Source organism: Labrus bergylta, chromosome 11 (genome assembly GCF_963930695.1).
Source record: "Labrus bergylta chromosome 11, fLabBer1.1, whole genome shotgun sequence".
Lineage (NCBI taxonomy): Eukaryota > Metazoa > Chordata > Actinopteri > Labriformes > Labridae > Labrus > Labrus bergylta.
Genome location: NC_089205.1, coordinates 10034622 through 10058856, shown reverse-complemented (window position 1 = coordinate 10058856; position 24235 = coordinate 10034622). Strand labels below are relative to the sequence as shown.

The window sequence follows — 24235 nt, the reverse complement described above, 5'->3', positions numbered from 1 at the left end:
TTGATTTGCAAATCTGTGTGCACAGTTTCTAATCCATTCACGCTTATGTGCTATATCTGTGGGTACGCTTTAGTGATTTCTTCATTCAGAGAACATTTCCTCAGCGATCACATCCGCCTCGTAAATCCAATTTATCTGGATTTAATGCCATATTAGGTTTTGCACAAGAGTTTTCACAGCTTTCACTGCACAACGTTCACTCAAAACACCTTTTCAGTTTGAGGCTTGTGCAGGGTGAGCATATTTTCAAACCTCCTAATTGGGACACTTTAGTTTTTATCGTAAACCGACATGTATGGATCTACAGATCAGTGACCTGCTCTGGCCAGACGAGGTGGGCGGTAAATGTTTCCTCCTGAGCAGCTCATTTAAGTTGGTCGTCAGCTGTGAAGTAGGGACCGTTCAAAACCAGGACATGTTAGTGTTTAGATATTTGAGACTTGGGACACAGGGGGTGCTTCTGAATTAAAAAGTGCCTCCACAATTTTTCAGTGGACAGTAGACGGTCCCTTCTCTCCCTACTGTATCCTGTTAGTAGCTCCTGTTCAGTAGGCCGATATTAGTTCCTGCTTCGTCTGATTCATTCAGTGTGGACGTGGCGTCATTAGCGCGCCTCGTGTTATTGACACTCACACTCACACGTGATCTGCACGATTACTCAGTAAATAATACAAAACTTGAAATGGCATGTAAACAATTTAACAACTTAACTTCTGAAAGGCATGTTACTCAAACCGACTGCATCATCCTCGTTTGTTTTTGATTTGGAGGCGCACAAGAAGTGATGTTTTACGTCTACAAATATCTTGGCATCCACATAGACAATAAACTTGTGTAGAAGTCCCAGGTGGAAGCTGTCTGCTCCAGAGTGCAGCAGAGGCTTCACTTTCTGAGAAGACTCAGGACCTTTGGTGTGTCCCGGGAAGTGCAGCTTCTCTTCTACCGTGCAGTAGTAGAGAGCCTCCTACGATATGGTATCTCTGCATGGTTTGGAAATTTGACCGTTCAGTCAAAGGCCCAAATCAACAGACTCACAAAGACATCATGGGAGTTCATCAACACCCGAGCCTCCAAGACATCTTTCAACAAACCATAATCAGACAGGCACAAAAAATAATCTCAGACCCATCTCATGTTCTTCACCCTGAGTACCAGCTCCTCCCCTCAGGCTGACGATACAGGGTACCCCGAGGGAGGAACAACCATTTCAGAAATACCTTTGTTCCCTTGTCCATCAAAGCCCTCAACAGTACCTAAGCTGTCGTGTGTGTATATGTGTGCATGTATGAAGTGGTGTGAGTGTGTGTGTGAAAATGTGTAGCTGTACCTGCATTGTTTATCACTTTTCTTAACGATTACATATTTATGGTTTTAGTAATTCACATGTATGGAATTTAATGATTAGTTAACTGACATGTTTTACAGACGAATTAATGTATTTTGTTATTTTTCTACAGCATCAGAGCTCTGTGAAGACAAATTTCCCAATGGGACAATAAAGTTAATCTTAATCTTAATCTATGATGAAATGTTCAGAATACTGAGGCGGACCCAAAAAATTATCACTGAACGACCACGAGGGTTGAGACTACTGAACAACCACGAGGGTTCAGATAACTGAACAGGGTACGGCCCAGGTTCAAACCCCACCTGTGGCTCCTTTCCCGCATGTCATTCCCTACTCTCTCTCCCTGATTTCTGAATCTATCCACTGTCCTATCTCTCAATTAAAGCCCCCAAATAAATCTTTAAAAAAAAATTTAAAAAAAGAAAGGGCCAGAGCATCAAAACAGGTCGATGAGGGTCAAATCAGGACGTAAGGTCACCCGAGGCTCGAGTGGAAGGTCCATGAATTGTTCTCTGAAGAAAGAGGTCATGTTCACAGATCAGTTCCTACAGTTTATGAAAATGTGCCCACGAATGACAAATCAGCGAGAAGTTTAAAAATCTGTTGGCATGGATTTAAAAATGTGCACACAGATTTGTAAACCGAACTCCCTTTTACACTTTCTTTTGAGGATAGACTCTAAAACGTGATATGCGGATGCTTTTATTTTTGTAGCTTCCGTTTTTCCCTCGCCTGCCTCTCTGTCTCCAGCTTGACCACATGTTTCTAACGCCTTTCTTCCCTCCTGTGTTTTCCAGCCTGTTGCTTTTGGTCATATGATCATGTGGGCTGACCAATCAGAGCGCTGCATTCTCCCGGACTCCTGCCAGTGGGAGCTTTTTCACGGCATCAGCACCGACAGGTAGACGGGAAGTAAATATTCCTGAGATTAAAAAAACATAATCTAATTTCAATATTAAAGCCCCTGTTAGAGATGTTTAACCGTTTATAAAAAATACTGAAATTAATAGTGCAACAAAAGAAAACAAGACCATCAACAATGTAATGAACTATTCCTATGAATTATTTTTTTTTAACCTGTAACCATTAAAACACAGACAAGAGACTAAAACAAGAAGGAACAATAATGAGAGGGCAGCACGGAGTCTTTCCTTTTAAAGTGCTGACTGTTTCATTTGAATAATCAGAGTGATCTGAATCATAGAGAGAGTAAAGTTTATTCATGAACCGTTTAACAGACAAACATCACAAAGTGCTTTACATCAACAAAAATCCACTTGAAATAAAAACAGGAACAAACAAGCAGCTGATGGACTGACATCATAAAATCCTAGAACTATAATCTGCAGAGAAGAGAACATCATTACACAATCGACTCGTTTCAATGAGGTCAGTCACAGAGACCAGACCCTGACGCCCTGAGACCCTGACGCCCTGAGACCCTGACGCCCTGAGACCCTGACGCCCTGAGTCTTGGTAGTTAGTCACAGAGACGAGACCCTGACGCCCTGAGTCTTCTTGGTCAATCACAGAGACCAGACCCTGGCGCCCTGAGACCCTGACGCCCTGAGTCTTCTTGGTCAGTAACAGAGACCAGACCCTGACGCCCTGAGTCTTCTTGGTCAATCACAGAGACCAGACCCTGGCGCCCTGAGACCCTGACGCCCTGAGTCTTGGTGGTCAGTAACAGAGACCAGACCCTGGCGCCCTGAGACCCTGACGCCCCAAGTCTTCCTGGTCAGTCACAGAGACCAGACCCTGGCGCCCCGAGTCTTCGTGGTCAGTCACAGAGACCAGACCCTGGCGCCCCGAGTCTTCGTAGTCAGTAACAGAGACCAGACCCTGGCGCCCCGAGTCTTTGTGGTCAGTAACAGAGACCAGACCCTCGCCCTGCCTAGGTCTTGGTCTTGTCCCGGTCTCAGAGCACTCTGGTCTCAAGTATGTCTTTGTCTCGGTTATTGTGGTCTTGACACTACAAAACAGGTTCGTAGTGATCCAAGTCCAAACTCCCTCCCTGAAGTCTCCCAGAATCGAGCTCTGTGGTTCCAGTTAAAGGTCGGTTAAAGGTCATTACCAGCATGTTCCTAAATATCTGATTGCCAATCAGAAAGGGAAATACATCCACACTATCGAATGGATTGAGATAAGTCAGCACTTTAACCCTTTGCATGTATTTTATTAATTAGACAGCGTCTTTACGACTCATTTTCACAGATTTAGTGGACGCAGATTTTTCTTGGAATCAGGCCCCAGAGTCCTTGTGGTCAGTCGGTCAGAGTTAAGCTGTACTCTATTTATTCCTCAGAAGAAGAATTACACACATTTATCTGGGAAAGCAGCTTATCAAGCCTCAACAAGCCTGACAAACCCCTCAGCTCTGTTTCAGATCATCTTTCCACACACTCCTACAGTCCCTCCATGGGAGTTTCATTACATTCAACTCATCGTTATTGCTCCTCCCTTCGGCCTCCTGAACCACTCACTGGTTCATGTCCTCATGAATCCTCGTTTCCAGAGTAAATGGAAACATCCAGGATCTTAACAATCCAGGTCTCTACGTCCACGTCGAGCTTGTCCAGCTCTCAGGAATCGTCTGTCCTGTGCTCTGCGTGGCACAAACTGTCTTTAAGGTCGACAGCAAGGCGCTCCAGTTTCCCCTTCAGCAGATTCCTGTACCGTTCCAGCACTTTGGTCAGACTGGTTTGAGGGGGACTGTTTGGTACTTCAGGATGAGATGACGTCTCCCTGTCAGCCTGTAAGAGTCCAAAAGTAGAATACGTTTAATGCTCAGCGAAATACAAAAATGTGCTTTACCAACATAGGGTCTGAGCCCCCCTCAGGGGTGCGTCAAAGTTCCTGGGGAGGGGGCGGGGGGTAGCACACTTATTGGATATTTTATGCAACAGTCTTTGAGTGTGTGTATCTCTTCGTGGTGTGGGTTTTGGGGGCTCAGCTCTTCAAGCATTTCTTAGCTTACTGTCACTTATGAAGTTGGACTCGTGCAATTCAGGGGTCCAGGTGCACTAAAGACCGTCAAATGTTGTGTACCGTAGCCTCCCAGCCACTAGGTGGGGCTATAGCTCCGGTCAGTGGCTGCAGACATCCAGTCTAATGATACCAAACCATCCGTGGTGTGACCATAGACAGTAAAAATAATGGACGGGACAAGGTCCCAGGTGTAGTGAAGCTTTTATTTTTAGAGCTCCCCCTACTGACTGGCTGCAGTATAGGTCATAAACCCTGCCTCCTCAATGATAACAGACGGGATGTGGGTCAAACTGTAAAGCTAAAATACTCGTCACATAATTTTTTTCCAAACCTAAACTCTGCTGTGATCATTAGTTATTATCACCCTACATTGTGTTCAAGTGCTCATTTTTCTGTGAAGTTTGTTTTAAATAAGTTATTTGAGGTTGAAAAACGGGATTTTACGTCATATTTGACGATGATTGACAGCCGCCGATCTTGCTTAGCTCTCTTTGTGAATAACAAAAGTTACGTAGTGAAGGAAAGCCGAGACGCCATTGAATTTTTCCGTTCAGTTTTTTCATCTTTTTTGAGCTGGCAAAATGAGTTGTTCTGCAGTAAACTGTTCTAACCAACCTGTGGGAGCGAAGGGATCTTTGCAGTTTTTTCGGTAAGTAAAAAGTGTGATTTATGTGTCATTGGTTGGTTAAAGTCGTCATCTAGCTAGCTAACACATAAGCAGTCTAAAGTTAGCTGAAATGTTGTAACGCTAGGTTACTTATCCGGCATGATTTATCTTTTTATTTTATTTTATTAAATGAGCAAACCTAATAACTGACATGTTATGTTTCTTGATATTGTTATATTGTTATTGTGATTGAAATTGTATTTAAAACCAAGAATCGTAATATAAAATCCACTCATAGAGGCGGTTCATTGACTGTACAGTTATTTTACAGCAAAAACAAAACGTCTGGTAAGGTCTCAAAAAAGTATGTAGGACAAAAACAAAGTCATGTAATTGTAATCTGGCCTGCATCATTACTAATGTGTCCATGTTTACAGTCTGAGTGATAAGTGGGCTATACCGAGAGTAACAGGTTTTACTTTCACCGTGCAGGCTGAAATTCATGGGACTATATACGAGGGTAGAATATTTCTCTATGTATCCAGATAAAACTAAAGGTAAGATCTGATTTAATATAACTGTTACTGATTTAAGAGACTAACCGAAACGTGAACGCAAACATCAACAACCGGCGGCGGTGTGATGCAATATTAACCGAGCATCATGCTGCTTAAACTGATAAATATTCTGCATTGTCTTCCACACACAACCAATTCAACAGTCACAAGTTGATCATATTGTAAATTTAATGACACTCATAGAGAAATTGTTCTAAAAATGTACAAAACCTGACAAACTTTGCGGTGATTGTGACTGTGTGTCTGTATTTAACACCTTTGAAAGGAAGGTGTTAATGCAGGAGACCAGTGTTACACACAACATGCTGCTGTTTTTTTTTATAACTCATCGGATTTTATTCTATTAAGGAAAACGACTATGCCCATATTTGGTTGTGTCAGATTTGATTGACAGCTCTGCGCGCTGCATCTATCTGTCAGGAGGCTAACAGCTTGATCCGTCTGATTTCTCCTCTTTCTTACTTCGTTTGGAGAGTTTGTTTAACACATATCTGACAACATACATGGCTTGCTGTGCGGTTAACGGACCATCCAACAAGTTGACGCTTCAGTTTTTTTCGGTAAGTGATATAGTAGTGTTATATTTACTGCTTACTCGTGTTTATATTTACGGACCTAGCTTGTTTAGCGTTAGCTTGTAAACCAGTCGGCTAATTGTGTAGCTCATTATTTACATTATTTACGGTCAGTGGTTTAGAAATGTTTGTTGTTAAGATGTTGTTGTTGAAAATAATGAGTTTGTGTGATGTTAGAAGCTAAAGGTTCACCTCAGTTGTTATCTGATGTTATGATGAATGTTTTACTCCACGATACGTAAATGTGGACATTAAAAACAAACTTTGTGTAGTAATTATCCGTCAGTAACATAAACTGAACTGAACCTAATCTGCTGTGTAGGTTATAGAGGATGACATTAAAGTTACATGGTTGATGTAGTGTCTTAAGATTTGAGTAAACTGTTAACAAATTTAAAAAGAAAACTATATTAATAACCATATTAATTTTCACTGAACTCATACACAGAATATAGCTGTAGAAATATAAAATATAAATAACATATGGAATGAAAATAAGATTTAAAGCACATAGATATAAAGTATAAGAAATAGTTTGAAGAATACAGCCATGTACTGAGCTCATGTTAATAATAAATGAGTTACTGTATGTTGGGTACTGAAGCACAGAGAGTTGGGACTTGTTAATGATTTAAATAATTCAGGTTATATTTGTTTCATGTTAAGATGAAGTACTATCCACAATAAACTGCTTAATTTTTCCTCACACAAAATCTGAGATCATTTGATGTGGAATATCATTGTGTGAGTGAGAGAGCTGAAAACAGCACGATTACAATAATGTTTATCTTCTTAACTTTGAATATATGTTGATAATCTGAATACTGTACCTTTGTTGTCTGGGTAGTACACTGTTGAATTTATAAATGTGCTCTTACACACAGATGAATACAGAAAAATAGATGAGAATAAAAAAATGATTTAATGAATAACTGATATTTTCTCTCTTTCTTTGCCATCTTGAAGACCCCTCATTAAAAGTCCATGTTCTCCTGGATCCATGTCACATGGCTTCTTCTGAATGACTTTTCAACAGTCGAAGTTCTGCTGAGAGAAGATGGCCAGCAGATAGGACAGCAGTACATCAAGGAGCTCCACAGGCTTCAGGAGGAGGAGGAGGGTTTGCACCTTGGAAGACTGTATTCATGCTTCAGCTGTTCAAATAAAACTAGATCTCCTCCAAACAACTTGCAATCAAACCATTTTCTTCCCATTTTAAAACCCTTGTCCAGTTTAGATGGGAGAAGTTGATATTATGTGATATTGATCAGGGAAGACTACATTTCTAAATCATTTTTAACTGTGTTTTTATTCACAAGTTATTGATCTTATTTACTCTCGATGTATCTTGATTTAAGAATGGGGCTGTGTTTAAGGTCATATTTTTGCAATGACTCTGTTCCATCCCACTTTCAGAAATGAACGAAGTGAATGTTTTGATGACTCATCAGTTTTGATTTGATGAAGGATAAGAGTTATTCACAAGGCGTGTAGCTGACCAGCTTGACAGGTGGGCGCAGTGTAATGGTTTGTCAAGAGGCTTAAAACCCGCCTCAGCTCTCAGTCTGTGGGTGACATCACTCAGGCCATCCAGGGGAGACCTCCCTCACAGCGAGCTGTTGAAGAGAAACAACCGAAGAACCCCAGAAGAACCAACAAATGTAGATGTTGTTGAAGCTCAGGTTTCTCCCTCTGTCTCTGCAGCTCTCTGGGCACCTCGATGGACCAGTCACCAATAATCCACACTGTGTCTATAGGAGAAATACAAAGGTGTTCAATTAATGCCTCAGACAAGACAAAATGTACAGTTAACTACATGTGACAGCTCAGGCTGTTTTTTTGTTATGAGCCACATCTGCAGGAATAATATTGAACAAGGTAGCTGCAACTCATAATAACAGATGCTAGTCTTAAACACTATTTTTTCTAATACTTAAAGTTTTTGGTGTGAAGCTGACACTGTCCACAGACTCCATGACTTCACAGGTTCTATAGGAAACAAATGTCTTATAATAAATACTAAATAATTATTTTTCAATTGTCATGTTCACCTCATCGCTGTTGACATCAGTAAATATAAAACACAGACATTCCTCTTTTTGTCAGAACAGTAACATGAACTGTATGCTTTGTAATATTGATTTCTCCTGGATGTCTCATTTATTTACAGTCTATGGATAAAACTTTGTTAATGTATTTCTCTGCTAACACTGACAAAGTCTAACTGCTCTGACAAATAACTCATAAACATAATTGTATATTTAAAAAAGTGTAGTTTTAAGACTTTAATTAAATATTTGGGTTGAATATAATTAGTTGTAACTGTGTTGTAGAAAAGTTAAATGTTAACTTACCGTTTATAGAGTTTTCTCAGGACGAGCAGGAATAGTTGATGATAGCAGCCTAGCCGTTAGCTATGCTGTCAAGTGGACTGCTAACGTCGAGCTGAATGGGCGGAGTTAAGTCCCGCCGGTCCCGCCTTACTGCTGTCTTTAGGTTGATCCGAAGTTAGGTTGAGACTACAAATCCAATATGGATGCGGTCGTCGATTGGACTCATTTGCTGCCCATGTAACAGACGGGTCAGGGTTCGTCCAGTAATATTTACAGTCTATGGGTGTGACACAGTTTGTCAGTGTTTTGATCGAGAAAATGGAGATAAAGTTTTACGTCGGCTGTGTCAGGTTAAACTGGTGGATCGACCGGAGCGATTTGTAACCACAGTTAGCTCAGGCATGTGCACGCTAACCTGCAGGAAGGAACTGAAGACTGGTGTTAACCAATCAGCAAATGAAGAGACTCCCCTCGAGTATCTGGAGCAACATTAGGCCACATTTAAGTTTGAAAAAAAAAAAAAAAAAACATTTGCTAACCAGCTAGCTACCGTTATCTAACAGCTAACATTAGCGTTAGCCAGGAAACGGCCCTGAAGTGAATGCTAATGTTAGCTGTTAGCTAAAGATATACAGAAAATCAAAGCTGTAACATGACCCGTATTATTCTCTGGTGACAGTATTTGTGCTTGACGCAAGAATAAAATGGCCGCTCTGTGAATGTGGTGAATGAGACAGCTTAAAGGTGTTCAGTAACAAAAGAAGTTTATTCTTTCTTTTATTTGTTTAAACCAATTTACACTAAAAGTGTGTGTTCATAGTGTTCTTATGTCTTTATGTTTATGTGTATCACCTGAATCTGGAGGCTGCTGACGAGGCCGACATAATTTGTGACATGATGCCCGAGTCTTTCCAGTAATGAGGCCTGACATTGCAAAGTGGTCTGACTTGTTGCCCGTTGCACGCCATCTTGTAACACCCTGAGCGCCCCAAGCACCTCTGCACGCTTCTGCTGAAACTGGACAAACACATAAAAGCTGTCAACATGTTGCTTTGAGAGACAAAGGAGCATTTGAGGTCACAGTAGAAGTCCAGGTTACATGCAGCTCTGTGAGGCTGAACGTCAGCTAAATGCTAACGTAAGTGTGCTAAGTCCGAGGATATACCTACAATGACCCTTCAAAGTTGCTTGCAGTGAATCTTTCTGAATTTTACCTGCTGCGTTCACACCTCGACCCACCCTGACTTCATGTGTATGAGGGGGCTGGCAGGAAGAGCTCCGGGTTAAAGCAACAATCTGTAACTCCTCCTTCTCCTTCAAACAGTCGTTTTAAAGTCGGCTTTCGAGGGGTTTCTGTTCGTCGACAGTGTTAGACTCCATGTAAAATGAGTTCTTTAAAGGCGGGGTTGGTAATTTCCTCCAGATCCACTTTTTAAGATTTTGGTTGAACTTGTCTTTAGGTCCTGATAGAAATGAATAACTCATGTTCTCTGAAAAAGGAACAAAGAAAATCTGTCATCTGTATCAGTTGTAAGCCTGTAAAAACTTAAACCAATGTCTGCCACGAGGTACCAATCTGATGAACCAATCAGACGCCTCCCCATCTCCCTGCTCGCTCTCTACCCCATGCATACACTAGCCCACACTCAAAGCACGAGCGGAGGTCAGCTTCTGGACTAACGGCACTCATGCATGTAAGGGAGGGGCGTGGCTTTAGAGGGAGCACAGAGTGGAGGGGGTGTAGGCGGAGCACTGATGGAATGCTACTTTCAAAATCATGCTAGTTTTTAAAAATGACCAACCCTGCCTTTAATGTACCGTATTTTCCGCACTATAAGGCGCACTTAAAAGCCTTTAATTTTCTCAAAAAACGACAGTGCGCCTTATAATCCGGAGCGCCTTATATATGGATCAATTGGTTAATTGGTTGATACATACTGGTTGTACACGGCGCTCAGCGACACTGACTCGGATAATGACGAGAGGGAGCCGGGCATGTTGGATGCCGTACTCGCCCAACTGTTCAATTCGGACACTGAAGAAGAAGAATTCGAGGGATTCGTGGACGGGGAATGAACTGAAAAAGTGAGCTTTACGTGTTATACGTAACTGAACAATGTTGAGTTATGCACTAACGTTTGAATTAGCGGTATCAGACTGTATTTCTTCTATGTGTTTACAACTGAACAAGGCTGGGAGATATTGTGAATATGCACATTAACGTTTGAACAACGTTGAGTTATTGTGAATGCACTACGTATAAAACTACGTTTTGAGAGTTAAGAGAAACGTCAAAGAAATAATTTATTATTTGGGGAAATCGTCTTATGTACTTTTGTTTTTGTAGTTTTATACGTTACGTTTTATACGTATTTATATTTATATATTCACAATATCTCCCAGCCTTGTTCAGTTGTAAACACGTTCTATTCTATGTGCCTTATAATCCGGTGCGCCCTATATATGAAAACAGTTATAAAATAGGCCATTCATTGAAGGTGCGCCTTATAATCCGGTGCACCTTGTAGTGCGGAAAATACGGTAGGTGTCGTAACAACGTGATTTCACTTCCTGGATATCAGCCCACATTTGTTTTCTCACTGCTTGATGTGTTTCCCTCAGGGTGCTTTCAATTTGTATAATAAATCACTTTCAGTCTTATTTAGCTTTCATCACCGGGCAAACATTCACTCATTATAATATTTTATTTGACATGTCATTGAGTAACATACAGAATATCGACTTGTCGTTGCCAAATACACCTTTCCACAGTACAAGTGATACATGGCGTTTGTATCCTGCATGTCACCTCCAGCGGAATGTTATAACACTGACAGGATTTATGAGAAAGCCTGTCACGCTGTGTGTGTGTGTGAGTGGGTGTGTGCACATGCTTCAGTTCATGTCAGGTATTACTCACTGTTTTGTTTGCCCATTCTGCTGGTTGAACCCAGACAGGTGGTAGCTGTAGAGGAGAGGGCAATATGTGAGAACCCACGCAGTCAGCCTACATGAACAAAGTCACAATCACACATCAAACAACAACTTTGAGAATGAAAGCCCCTGAGAGACGATGCTCATGCTTACACCCCCACCAATCGAAATGTGTAGATAAAAAGATGTTTTTAAAGTGTTTAATGACACTGTCAGTGTTGCAGACAGTCTACAAAAAACATGGCTTTGTTTTGGTGTGAGCGTTACGGGTCACATCCACCGTCACACAGAAAACATCATGTTTAATATCAGAGAGCATAATATCATATCAACGTCCTTACCATGTCTTTCTTCAGCTCCTCAATCGTTTTAACCAGATTCTTCCTGGCATCGCGGTTGCACCAAAAGTCAACAGGTCTGCTCTGGACTCCAGGGAGATGGGAGGAAATCACTCCAATCAGCAGCAGCAGGAATCCTGGAGGAGCACACAGAGGACACGACTGAAGAGACGACATAGTTACAGGATTTCAGCTGTGTGCATGTGTTGCCTTAATGCCCTCTTCCTTGTTTGTCATGTATTTTTCTTGTTAAGCCTTTCTTACTGTGTCATAAATCACACCCACATGATGCGCTCTGACACATGGAATTTCTGAATCTGTATCAACTTTCCAAGTGCTGAAAAACGAGATGAACTTGTCAACAGAATGCAATTAGCCTTTGAAGTCAAAGTATGCCCCTAGTGAAGCAAGAAGAATCTCATAATGGACAAAAATTACAACTACAACCTTTCATTGATTCCATCAAATGCATGTAACTTCCAGTATGAGATACACGTGACACATTTACGCCACCAACACCAGGCCTGTACCCCTTCATATCCACTTACTGCTATAAGCCATAACCGGCCCCTGCGTGCATGGTGTCCCTCAGCTGTGGGCCGTCAACCTGCATCTGTCATCCACTCAGCTTCAGAGAAATCCACCCAGCGCGTAGATCCTCAGATCTCCTTCTGTATCCAGTAGAAGAACTACCCGTGCACAAAGCTCCGGCTCAGTTCTGAATCCTTAAGACCTTGTATAGTCTAAACTTACTTCAGCAGCAACAACAGACCGCTCTGTGAGGGGACAAGTGCTCGCTTACTGTGCAAGCTTTTGGAGCGAGCGAGCTTTGTATCTGATGTAGCCAAAAGTTAATGTTTAACACTGGATTCTCAGTGCAAATAACACAAGAGGCTCCCCGTTCCCACAAACAGTACTAACCCAGATACAAACACGATACACACACAGACGTTTAAGGCCGTCCTGGGTGGCACATTTCTGAACCAGCTGCTAAACTTTATTTGTGTTGTGTCATAACAAATTCAGATCCAAAATGACAATACTACATCCACCATTAGCAGCACTAAAACTATACAACATCAGCATATCCAGTCATTCTCCTGCCAAATGAAACAGCTGTGAGCTTGAACCTGAAGTCACAGATGTGTTTGAAGCAGTCTGTCAGAACTCTGAGTGTGAGTTTGAATTGTTGAGAGATCTAATCGGCATCAAAACCATCCTAAATATCATCATCGTCACCGTCATCACTATCACTGTCATTGTAACCAACATCGTCACCATCATCATTAAGGTCGTAGGTCAGGTGTTCATAAAGAGCTGGGTCTTTAGCTTTTTCTTGCAAAGGGACTCTACAGATTAAAGGATGTTGGTAGTCTGTTCCACCACCAGGGGGCGACAAAGAAGACGAGCGCTGTTGAGAAGGCTGGATCAGACACGTGTGTGTGTGTGTGTGTGTGTGTGTGTGTGTGTGTGTGTGTGTGTGTGTGTGTGTGTGTGTGTGATTTTGTCTATACACCTGCGTCACAGATGGTTTTCAAGTGTTGTGGCTCACACGCGTGGCATTAATGAGCTCTTTGTTATCATTCAGACGTGTCTGCGTGTGAGTGTGTGCGAGTGTGTGTGTGTGTGTGTCTGTCTGTGTGTGAGTGTGTGCAGTGCATCATCTCACAGCTGTGCATCTCTGTGGGGAGAGCCATAACCATGGCAACACTAAGCTTTGAGTAGCTTTTAAAAGACTCCTCTCTCTCCCTCTCTCTTATTCTCTCAGCTGGGAGAGGATGACACGACGAGGAGGATTTTCTTCAGGTCTTCGACTCTCGTTTTTAGATCCTGTAGTCTCTTAGTTGACTTTCAGTCAGTTAAAGATGAATGAACGTTGTTTTTATTATATTTTTTGCTTGTGTGGGACATCTCTTCCCACAAACATCTTTGTCATTTTAAGGATGAAATAACAGAAAGACAGTCTGATGCTGCTTCCATACAGACGGCTGCCTTGACTTTATCTGGATATACACAGAGAGGTATTGTCTCCTTACATAAAGAACATATGATGGTAAACAGTGAGGTAAATTTAGACTTCTGTGGAGGTGTAAGAGATGTGACATTCACAGAAGAAATGGCGCTTAAAGGACTTCTTTAATTGTCGGTAATGTCAGTGAAGACTTGTTATCCGTGGGGAAGACGCAGAGAGGAGGAGCAGGAGCGTCTGCACGAGGAGGCAGGACCGTCAAAGAGGCGGGAAGACAAGGAAAAGGAATGTATGCAGCAGCTCTCACAGTGTCCAGCATGCAACCAGGGGCGTGATGTTGTCCTGATCCTGCCCTGCTCACACACCATGTGTGGTCCCTGCATTACAGCTGCAGAGGGAGCAAGGTCAGGTCAGCATCACAGTGTCAGTCAACCTGTCTGCTCCGTGCTGTGTCCCCGCTGTCGACACCCCGTGGAGCTGCCGTGCCGGTCCTGGTCATCTGCAACTTCAAGTCTGCCAAAACATCCAACCCTGAGTCCTGCATGTGTGAGCAGGGAGACTGGAAGCAGGGAGGGGGAGTCTGGAGATCCTCTGCAGTGTGTGCAGGTGAGGGATCCAAACTAATATACCTCGGAAAATATGTGAAATATGCGAGAAATGAGTGCTGGATTACTGCTGAACGTTGCCAAAGACACATCGTGGAAACGAGTCAAAACAGGATGTAGAGAAAGAAATACTAGATCGAATTGAGATAAAAAGACAGTGACAGTAGGCTTTACAACTTATTTGCTAAATGCTCGTACTTTGCATCGAAAAATACAGATCCATCTTAACTATGCAACACAAGAGTACCTTAATGGTGTAATTATGCACTAAAATATTCCAATCAGGGTCAGAGCTTCACCCTAACCCTCACATTACACTTTAATATGTTCATACATTTTCTTAAAACTACATTATTAAGTGGTCTAACCTGCAGGGACCCCTCTTTCGGAGAGCGCTCTACCCCTCATCCATCACCATACACATCAACACATCGACACGCGCTGCACGCAACACTCGTGCAAAAAAATACAGAACTGCAACGTTCAGTGTTTGACATCAAACTGAAAAACTAACAAAACATCTTTTACAGAAGAAGCACTGCAACATGCAACTTCTACATTTAATAAGTGACAGCATTCATGGCTTTTAACAGATCGGATATTTCTGTTACATTTAGATAATTAGTAAGGCACCCAAACGGAAACCCTAATTAACAAACCAAAACTGAAACAACGTTAAGACTACAAAACAGGTCAACCATATATCACTCTACTTAATCATACAAGGTGTGAGCAAACATACTGAACACATTTCTTCTTCTGTGGTTTTGTGAGAGTAAGTTGGCACCTTGCATTAACCGAACACAACAGAGAAAGGTGTTCATATTTAAAGTAGGTTAGGCCAGACCAAATGAAACACGGAGGGGGGTGGGGTGGGCAGAACGGACTCCAAGTGAAACTACATTCAAACCCAAACCCCCCTCTGGCTTCTGAGCACGTGGTCTCTTCCAATGAGCTAGCTCCAGCAGAATAAAGGTGTTCACAGACCCTGGCCACACCTTTTGCTCAACCAGGAAATGTCCTCCTCCTCCAGCCAGCCAGATAACTAAGACACAAAGAAATCACTAAGCACTGGATCATCATGTCCCAGTTTAAAAAGAAACAATAGATGGAACTAAATGTGGAAGTTGTTTGTGTGCTTTGACTTTAATCTGATGTGAACCAGTGAAGGTCTGTGATGGGGAAGTTACCTTCTGTGACTGAGGCCTCTCAGTGGTCTGGGTACCTGCTTGGATTCTTCTTCTTCATCCCTCTTTGTTTTTCGGCAAACAACTTACAGGTGCATACCGCCACCTACTGTATAGGAGTGTGTAGCGTCATGTAATTTACTTTTACTTTGAAATTCTGCCTGTTAACCTTGTGTCTTATAAGAATGAAAAAAAAGAGTCCTCCTCCTGACGGCTCGTATCCCCTCTCCTTCTCTCTCTTCTCCCCGCTTTCCTCCCAGATTTCACTCATGCCCTGCAGCTCTGATTTTCTCTCACCGCCTCTCAGTGGCGGTTCTGGACCACTTTTACTGAGGGGGCCAAACTGGGGCCAGTTGTTTTGTCAGAGTGGAACATTAAACCCGAGGAAAAACAGACAAAGATGATTGCTTTAAAATATATATATATTTTATGATGATGATTTATATTTGTTTCAGGAACAGTGTTTAATACTAGATTGTGAGTCTGGTTGTTGAGTCAAATACTGTGTAGGTGTTCAGTGGCCCTGTCGCTGGGTCATCTACACACCACCCCTCTGCACACTGTGATGAAGCTCTATAAGTCAACCTTCACTGATAGTGTTCAGTGACTGTGTGCATATCCGTCCTGACCTCCTCCTCCACCTGCTGCTTGGATTCACCTCTTCCTCTGTTGAGATTTCAATCTCGTCTCTGTCGTTATTTCTAGGTGGACGCACGCTGCCATGATGTCTGTGACGTGACAGAACAGAGCGGTGTGCACGGTGAGTGTGAGCATTCATAGATCCAGATCCTGTTTCTATATGAACTTTACTGGACTGGATTTAACAGACGCCATCACTCCTGTCCTCGCCCCCCTCCTCTTGCTCCCTTTTAAGATTTTACTGATCACTTTTATAGTTCGTCTTGAGCACCCTGAATGACATATCAGAAATGTTGACCCCCTGTGAACCACCTCAGGCAGCGCCCTCCTGGTCGCTCCAAAACCGAGGGTCAGATTTAATGGAGCTTTTCAATCAGGGCCCCTCGACTCTGGATCGACCTCAGACGAGCAGATTCAGACGATCAGGGCGAACAACATGGAGAGAAAAAAGAGAGAGGAAGTGAGATGGTACGAGAAGAACTTCAAAATAAAACAGGAAACAGTGAAAAGTAATCTCAGGACAAATTAACAGGAAACAGAGAAACACAAGGATACAAATAACAAAATAAAACAGGAACTAAGCGACAACAACAACAACAAGGAACAAAACAAGTAAACAAGGGTACATAATGACAATCCCTTCAGTTATTCATTTTTAATTCTTCTTCTGATGTTTAACTCATCTGTCCTCTGCTGATTTTATATTTTTATTAACCATCAACCTTTTATTTTTCCTCTATCTTCAGTTTGTGTTTCCTGTGATGTTGTCGTCTCATCAGCTGTATTTTATTGTCTTCAGTCGTAGGGTTTTGTAGCTTTAACTTCCTGTTGCCTCTCTTCTTATTACTGTTTATTTGTATTCATATTATTTCTGCAGACGTCTCTTGTCTTGGTGGTTATTCTGGCGTCGTCAGGACTTCCTGCCTTTGCTTCGTCCGTCAAAGCACTTTGTAAACATTAGTTTTTAATGAAGTGATTCTCATGATGTGTGCACTCTCTAGAGCCAGGCTCCAGTTCCACTGAACCACCAGAGGATGGCGCTGTAGACCTGCGAGAGGAGGAGATGGAGCAGTCAGTCTATGGTCAGGAGTCATTCTTCATGCTCACTCTGAACATGTTTAATCAAAGTTCTTCATGTAATGGTCGCTGGGGGTCAAAGTTCACAGAGTTCTTTCTGGTCCGTGTTAGGACTTTGTTTTTCTCTGGACCCTTCGACTGCACCTCCCTCCCTCCATCTTTCCAACTCCTCGCTCACTGTTGCCTACAAAGAGGACAGCCCTCCTGGTCCACCTCGAGACCCAATGGTCAGGAGATCCCTCTCCTTAGACCCCCCTGGGATCCTTGTCCCCCTGGTCTGTGCGGATGTGGTGATCAGACGAGGACAGTATTACTGGGAGGTGGACGTCTGTAACAGCTCCGTCTACAGGATCGGTAAGATCTGTGATAAGTTTGTTTGTATCCTCCAGACTGTTAGTCAGCAGGACTGTGCTGGTTTCACGAGACCACATCACCAGACTCTCCGGGTCACAGTGCCACGGTGCGGTAACACCATAGACCTCTTTGTGAAGTTACCAGAACAATTTGCTCCGATGGAAACACAAAGCGGCCCCTCTGTGAAAATCAAGATAAATGTGTTTTTAAAAGCATCTGTGATCAAGGGGAGTCACACCGAAGAACTTTGTTCTCTGTCAGTTTTAATTCTAAAGAAAATGTCACCATGACATGAAATAAAATACAGTTTGAATTGATTATTAAAGGACTAAATGTGCCTGGCAAACATTTCTACTAGGGCTGACCATCGATTCAATTTTTAATCGCGATAAATCAGAAAAGTTTAAAATCCCATAATTTCGCATTTTAAAAAATCCTGCACACCCAAGAACACGAGTAGATAAAAAAAAAGCAAACGAGATCCTCACACCAAGAATCTCCCGTTGGAAGGATTTATCGATAAGTGACGTTACACATTTCAAAATAAAACTTTTCAGGCTTTTGTTTTGAATGTTTGTTCTGTCTTAAGCTGAGAGTTCTTTACTTCCTGTGTGCTTTTATTTTGGTTAGGACATGAAGTTAAGCACAGAAAGAGGGAGTGGTTAGGGATCCCAAAGTGAGGTCAAACAGCTCAAAGGAACGGTAACAAAGGTCAATGTGTGATGTCATAAGGTGGATATGACTTTGGACATGTCAGCTGAGCTGTCTGAGAGTTTGTTAAAGTGAAATGAGACATTCAAAGATGCAGCAGTGTCCTTCTTTTACATCACTGAGACTACAGGGAGACACTGAGGACGACTATCTACGGTGACCCTGAAGGGACAAAATAACACAAGGTTAAAATCAAAATACACAAAAGCACTAACATAAAGGCAGAAAACTGTCGTACTGTTGGCCTCGGAGGCTTAGTCCACCATCTTTGATTTGTGCAGCGTCTTTTTTTTGTCTTGCCTCCTGAGACGCTCCTGTCCGACAGGGAAAACTTTCAGGAGTGTTTGTGTAAAAATATCTTTCCTGTGTCTTTGGACTCATCGATGGTGATATGTCTTTAAATCCTTACACGAGCTGTTCCTGCCTCTCTCAGGTGTGAGCGCAGTGGACGCCTCTTGCGGCTGGTGGCTGGACAGACATGGCCCTTCTTTTTATGCCGTGTACGATGGGAGCCTGGAGCCGCTCTGCACAGTCCCGCCCCAGATCAAAACCCTCGGGGTCTTCCTCAACATTGGTGGGGGAGTCCTGAGCTTCCACAACTCTCTGACTCAGGAGCATCTAGCCACGCTTTCTACACGCTTCCACCGAGCTGGAGTGCGCCCTGCTCTGGGCCTACGTCAGGGTCGACTGAGGGTGCGCTGTGGCCTCCCCCCTCCTGCTCATGTGTTCCTCAGTAAGGACTCCACCTACAGGGGGCCTCGTGGAGCTGGTGGAGGTAGGTGGCAAAGGGAGCTTCCCTTCCACTCAGTCAGGAAAGTGATACAGAAGTTTGAGGAGCTGGCCGTGTCGGACTCAGACTCTGGTCTGGTATCCAGTTTTGGATCGTCCTGCTCCACCTTGGTTTCCCTTCCAGATCTGGGGATTCCTGGGATGTTCCCCTCTGGGCCAGCAGGACAGGAAACTGCAGCTGAATAATAACAGCTTCTGAAACTCTTCAATGGGAGCAACAAACACACCCACTGCTCCTGTGAGGGGTTTGATCTCAGGCCATCATTTCAAAGGCTAATTTTTCATCTTCAAGGACTTTTGGCTGCCTGTTTCCACTCTCTGCGTGACCCCAGACCTGCAATTGACTCTCTCCCCAGGACACAGGCCTTTCTCCCGTCCAAACAACCCCCACTGGTTTGGGATTGGGCCCGAAAGAGTCCTCTATAATGTGAAGTGTGAGGAAAGGGTGGGCTTTGAGCAGCATGACGCCTTCATTTGCCTCTGTTTGACGGTTGTCCGACAGTAGGGGTTCTTACAGTGTGTGTGTGTGTGTGTGTGTGTGTGTGTGTGTGTGTGTGTGTGTGTGTGTGTGAGTGTGGGTGTGTGTGTGTGTGGGTGTGTGTGTGTGCGTGTGTGTGTGTGTGTGTGTGTGTGTGTGTGTGTGTGTGAAGCAGCTGGGTGTGAGAAGACGAGGTGTGAGTACAGTGACACCAGTAGTGTTGACGCAGAGAGGACAGGTGGTAACGTACGTTTATCCCACGGCATGCCCTCGATGGGACAGTATGGACCTCTCCTGACCCTTTGAAAACCGCAGGACGCCCGAACACTTCAAAAGGGTCGACGGAGAGCGGGAGAACAGAGAAAAACAGCACGCATGAATTAAAGACAGCAGGTGATGACCTGGTAAAGGAAAAAAAAAAAAAGAGCCGGGAGAGGGTTTCCTAACAGCTTTCCTGAATAGATCAACCGGCAGAGACTCTGAGAGCTCTGACCGTGTCTGCAGGAGCTCGCTCTTTACTTTACAAATACTGAGATCACAGTTCAGTAAAACGTGCTGCATCAGTCGTCTTTGCACATTTTAAGTTGGATAAAAATGAGTTTTGTTCCCTTTTCTTAAAACAGTATGCGCACACTAAAAGACTTTGAGGAGTCTATAAAAACATTTTAAAGATTCATGCCTGGTGCCCACAAACACCTGAAGACATATTCAATCCTAAATTAAATACTATAAACACACAGCTGTCTGTGTGTGTGTAGTGGTTTAAACATAGCTTGAATGATCATACTTCAAACTTGAACTGTTTCACAGCCAGTAAGCGCCCCGCTTACACCATGTCCCAACAACAAGTGATGTTCAGACCATAAGCTCTATAAAACATACACGCAGTCACCCATTGGTTTCTGAGGAGCCTTTTTGAAGCCTAGCTATGGAGGTCGCCATGTTGTAAATGCTGACTCAACCTAACTTTAGATCGATCCAGAAAACGCTAAGGTGGGCCTTAAAACTCCCTGCAAACGGCCATAACAGCCACGTCCATAATTATGCAAATCTATTAATTACTCTGTTAGCCTTATGAGCTAACAGTAGCCCTATTCAGACCGTCGTTTCAAGCCGCAATATTTGCGTCAAGTCTTCTACCTGAATCCTGCTGAGGCGTAATCGGGGAACGAAGTGACTTCCCCTCTGTACCATCTTCAGAGGTAGTAACAGAGCCGAGATGGTGCTAGCTGAACTAGCAGGGGATAATAGCGCTGTGTGTTTGCGTGCATGTCTGACTGTGCCGTGCTTCAGCAACGCCGTGAATTCACAGACTGGGCTGCCAATATTAGCTGTCGATGCCGGCGATGCCAGGTAGATGCGTGACATGAAGGTTAAAAAGTGCTCTGAGTGTTCTTAACAAGCAAAAGTCCATTTTCCGTTTTCTTCACCCGACTAAAGCTCTGTATTACGTTAGCACATCCTGATAATAGATCTTGCCTGTTTGCTGAAGTAGTGGTTGTTGATAACCTTCATGATGTTGCACTTTACTATTATTTAATAACTTAAAAACTCCTGCAAATGCTCGAGATGTTTGATTCGATCAGAACTTCAAGACAAGAGAAAGAACGCCTGCTGAAAACAACAGAAGCGTGTTAGAAGTGCATAAAGTCTGCAGGACTCGGGTGGGTCTTTGGGATATTGACAAACTGTCTCTCTTATGTTGAGCTCACATTGGACTTCCTCTGGTGTCTCTTCTTCGTGAACCTTTAGGTCCACACAGCTTTGGGTTTGCACTCAACAACTACAGCTACTGGGACCAGGAACGCTTTATTCACCATTTATTCTAGGCCCTGCCGATGTTCATTCTGGCGCTGTTACTACTTAACTTACAATCAAGTAGCTATTGAAACGTTACCTCCTGTGAAACCTCCTATTATCCCGTCCTGTCATCCTGTTTTTTCCAATTACTGTTTGGGTTTTCTAGAAGGTGCAATCTCCGAGTATTTAGTCAGACCACCCAAAATCATTGTAATACGAGAAAACACAACAACTAGCATTTAAGACAAGCATCAATCAGAAGTCTGCAACGAGACATTCGAGGACGCGAGTCAGTGGCGTTAGTCCAGTTTTCCATTTGGCATCCTTCAGTTCATGCATGAGATGAGTTAGAGCCGGTAATCAGCAATGAGTCAAAGACGGGCTTGTTAGACTGTCGCCTCTCAGACCACTCATCAGGATGACTGTGTGCTGATGTTTAATGGTCGAGGTATTTACCAGGAGAGTTCAAAAAAATGTGAATACCGCGACCGCTTCTGGCGCATGCAGATCTATTACGACTCAAAGTGTGTGGAAGCAATTTGACTCTTGTAAACAAAAATGAGAGAGGCGGGATGCAGATTTCAAAGGGCCGACAAGAGAGAGGGTGGGGGGGGGGGGGGGGGGGGGGAGGGGGAGAAAGAGGGGGGAGAGAGGGGGAGATGGAGAGAGAGAGGGGAGAGAGGGAGAGAGAGGGGGAGAGAGAGGGAGAGAGAGAGGGGGGGAGAGAGAGAGATGGCGAGAGAGAGAGATGGAGAGAGAGAGGGGGTAGAGAGAGAGAGATAGAGGCGGATAGAGACAGAGGGTAGAGAGAGAGAGCGATAGAGGCGTAGAGAGAGGGAGAGAGAGAGGGGGAGAGAGAGAGATGGAGAGAGAGATGGCGAGAGAGAGAGATGGCGAGAGAGAGAGATGGAGAGATAGAGGCGGATAGAGAGAGAGGGTAGAGAGAGAGCGATAGAGGCGTAGAGAGAGGGGGAGAGAGAGGGGGGGGGTGTTTGCCAGGAAGGATGAACTTGAACTACTTGAAACGCGTTGTTGTGCCATGTGTGTATTTTTGGCAGCTTCTGCAGTACAGCGAGGTGGAGAGGGGGGCTGTAGACCTAATGAGCATATTTACTGCAGTACAATACTTACGTACATTTGTAAGTATTCTTGTTGAATGTTTCTGTTGTCTTCTGATCCTTTTGATGTCTTAAGTAAATTACTTTGAATATGTTTGCTGTTAAAATGCGCCATAAAACTTTCTGGCTTCTCTGACAACAATGCAGCAGCCAGTATGTCCCCCTTCTAACTTTAGATTCTGGTCCTGAATCCTCTGGATTTTTTGGAGCAGAGAAGGTAGGCGGTTTTAAGGCACACGGTCGTTTCGGATGCTCCTCGGTTTGCCAGATATGAGACCAGTTATCAGGTCAAACCAACAGGTGCGATGGAAGCGGGTAAGAGAAGTGGTTCAGATAGAAGTGATTGTACCCGACCTAAAAAGCCTCTGCATGTTTCCAGAGGGGCCCTTACAAGATGCCGCCCCTGGGTAATGTTGCTGTGTTAATTTGGCCCGGTTACACGTGACTGTTTACAGACCAAAGGATTAGAAAAGAGACAAGCTGTAGACTTCATGACCGCAAGCATCACCAACATTGACTGAAACTGAAAGACAGTTCCTCACAGGAGCTTTAAAATACAGGATTTCCTTATTTCTTAAACCCTGCTGCCTTTTTGCTCCGAAGCTGATCAGAACACATGTTGCTAATTTACTGTCAAATGAAGCTTTAAGGTCTTCTCCCCGAGGTGTCAAGATAAAGCGAGCCCCGCCCCCAACAACAACCAAACTACCCGGTACATGTGTAGGTCTCTTCAACTCGCTAATCGCCTCATTTACTCTCTCCATCACAGACTCTAATTCTGAAATAGAGTCGATGTGAGAAGTAAAAAGACAGTTTCGCCTGTGTCTGCAAATGGATCCCGTTTGTATGAATGAATAAACATCAACTCTGCAAGACTTCGACCATTTGCATATTGGCCGAGGAGAGGCCCATCGACCCCTTTCCGTTGCCGGCAGCAGCAGCACAAAAATTAGCCTTACAACTGAGCGGGCCTCTCTTATTACCATCATTATCAGCATCTGCATAACAGTGGCTGTAAAAGCATCATACGCCTCCTGCTTTGTGTCTCCATCAGCGTTTACGGCGCGCTGCGAGGGACATCCTGCGTTAACATTCAACGCTGCAGTTATGGATGAAGATCGACGCTCCTGCAGAGGGATGCGCGTCAGAGCATTTCTCTGTATCTGATTATTTATGGATTCAAAGATCTATTCCCACCGTCTGTAAACGAGTTGCCTGCTTCTTCAGAAGAAGAACGTCTATGCCGGAATAAGTCAGACATGCGCAAACAGGCCTTTAAGTTTGGAATGTAAAATGCAGAATTAGAACCACATCCTGAATCACAGTTTAACTAAACACGAGTCAGAAATAAGAGGGTGCATTTCCAGCAAGGAGAAAGGGAACGTCACAAACTGTACTCCCGATAAGGAGCCATTCTTCTGTGCGTCATGCGCAGAAGCCTTCTTGGTGCCAAACATCCTGAGAGGATACAATCATTACAGGAAATTTACTCTTTCAGTAAAAAGCTTCAAATAAACTGATCTTGTGATTTAAAACAAATCACACGGCTATTTAAGTTTGATGGTAAAAGCAGAGGGAGTACAACATGCCATGCTTGTTAGTGCAGCAAGCGTGCACGTGATGAGGAACAGGTGGTGTGTGTTTGTGTTTGTGTGTGTGTGTGTGTGTGTGTGCGCGCACGCGTTTGTGTGGCTGTTAGTGCACAAGAGAGACTGCGTGAGGGGGGAGGGGGGGAGCGAGAGAGAGAGAGCGAGAGAGAGAGAGAGAGAGAGAGAGAGAGAAGCACATCTGCCAGGCGCTATCATAG

The 24235-nt window shown here is 43.6% G+C and overlaps 2 protein-coding genes across 5 annotated transcripts in view; one reads left to right on the top strand and one right to left on the bottom strand.

Moving 5' to 3' along the window:
- Window positions 1-2557: 2557 nt before the first annotated feature.
- On the bottom strand, window positions 2558-12496 carry LOC114920402 (thrombopoietin-like). 3 transcript variants are annotated; one of them, XM_065960756.1, is made up of 5 exons: window positions 12250-12496; window positions 11705-11838; window positions 11350-11436; window positions 9282-9446; window positions 2558-4101 (listed from the first exon to the last, which is right to left on the bottom strand). In XM_065960756.1, exons 1-5 carry the CDS (start codon window positions 12260-12262, stop codon window positions 3931-3933), a joined length of 570 nt encoding a protein of 189 aa, XP_065816828.1. In that variant the 5' UTR covers window positions 12263-12496; the 3' UTR covers window positions 2558-3930. The 3 variants fall into 3 exon arrangements, with proteins under 3 accessions (XP_065816828.1, XP_065816829.1, XP_065816827.1); XM_065960757.1 differs by lacking the exon at window positions 12250-12496 and having other exon boundaries at window positions 11350-11394; window positions 11705-11930; XM_065960755.1 differs by lacking the exon at window positions 12250-12496 and having other exon boundaries at window positions 11705-11929.
- An 844-nt stretch (window positions 12497-13340) lies between these two features.
- Window positions 13341-24235, top strand: part of LOC109986280 (uncharacterized) — an 86202-nt gene continuing 75307 nt past the window's right edge. The window contains exons 1-5 of one of the 2 annotated variants that reach the window (XM_065960150.1): window positions 13345-14276; window positions 16168-16222; window positions 17103-17183; window positions 17290-17532; window positions 18677-21908. In XM_065960150.1, the coding sequence (XP_065816222.1) occupies window positions 13851-14276; window positions 16168-16222; window positions 17103-17183; window positions 17290-17532; window positions 18677-19218 (1347 nt within the window). In that variant the 5' untranslated portion in view covers window positions 13345-13850 and the 3' untranslated portion in view covers window positions 19219-21908. Of the gene's footprint in view, window positions 14277-16167; window positions 16223-17102; window positions 17184-17289; window positions 18265-18676; window positions 21909-24235 lie in introns of those variants that run through there. The other variant, XR_010667115.1, reaches the window with a different exon arrangement.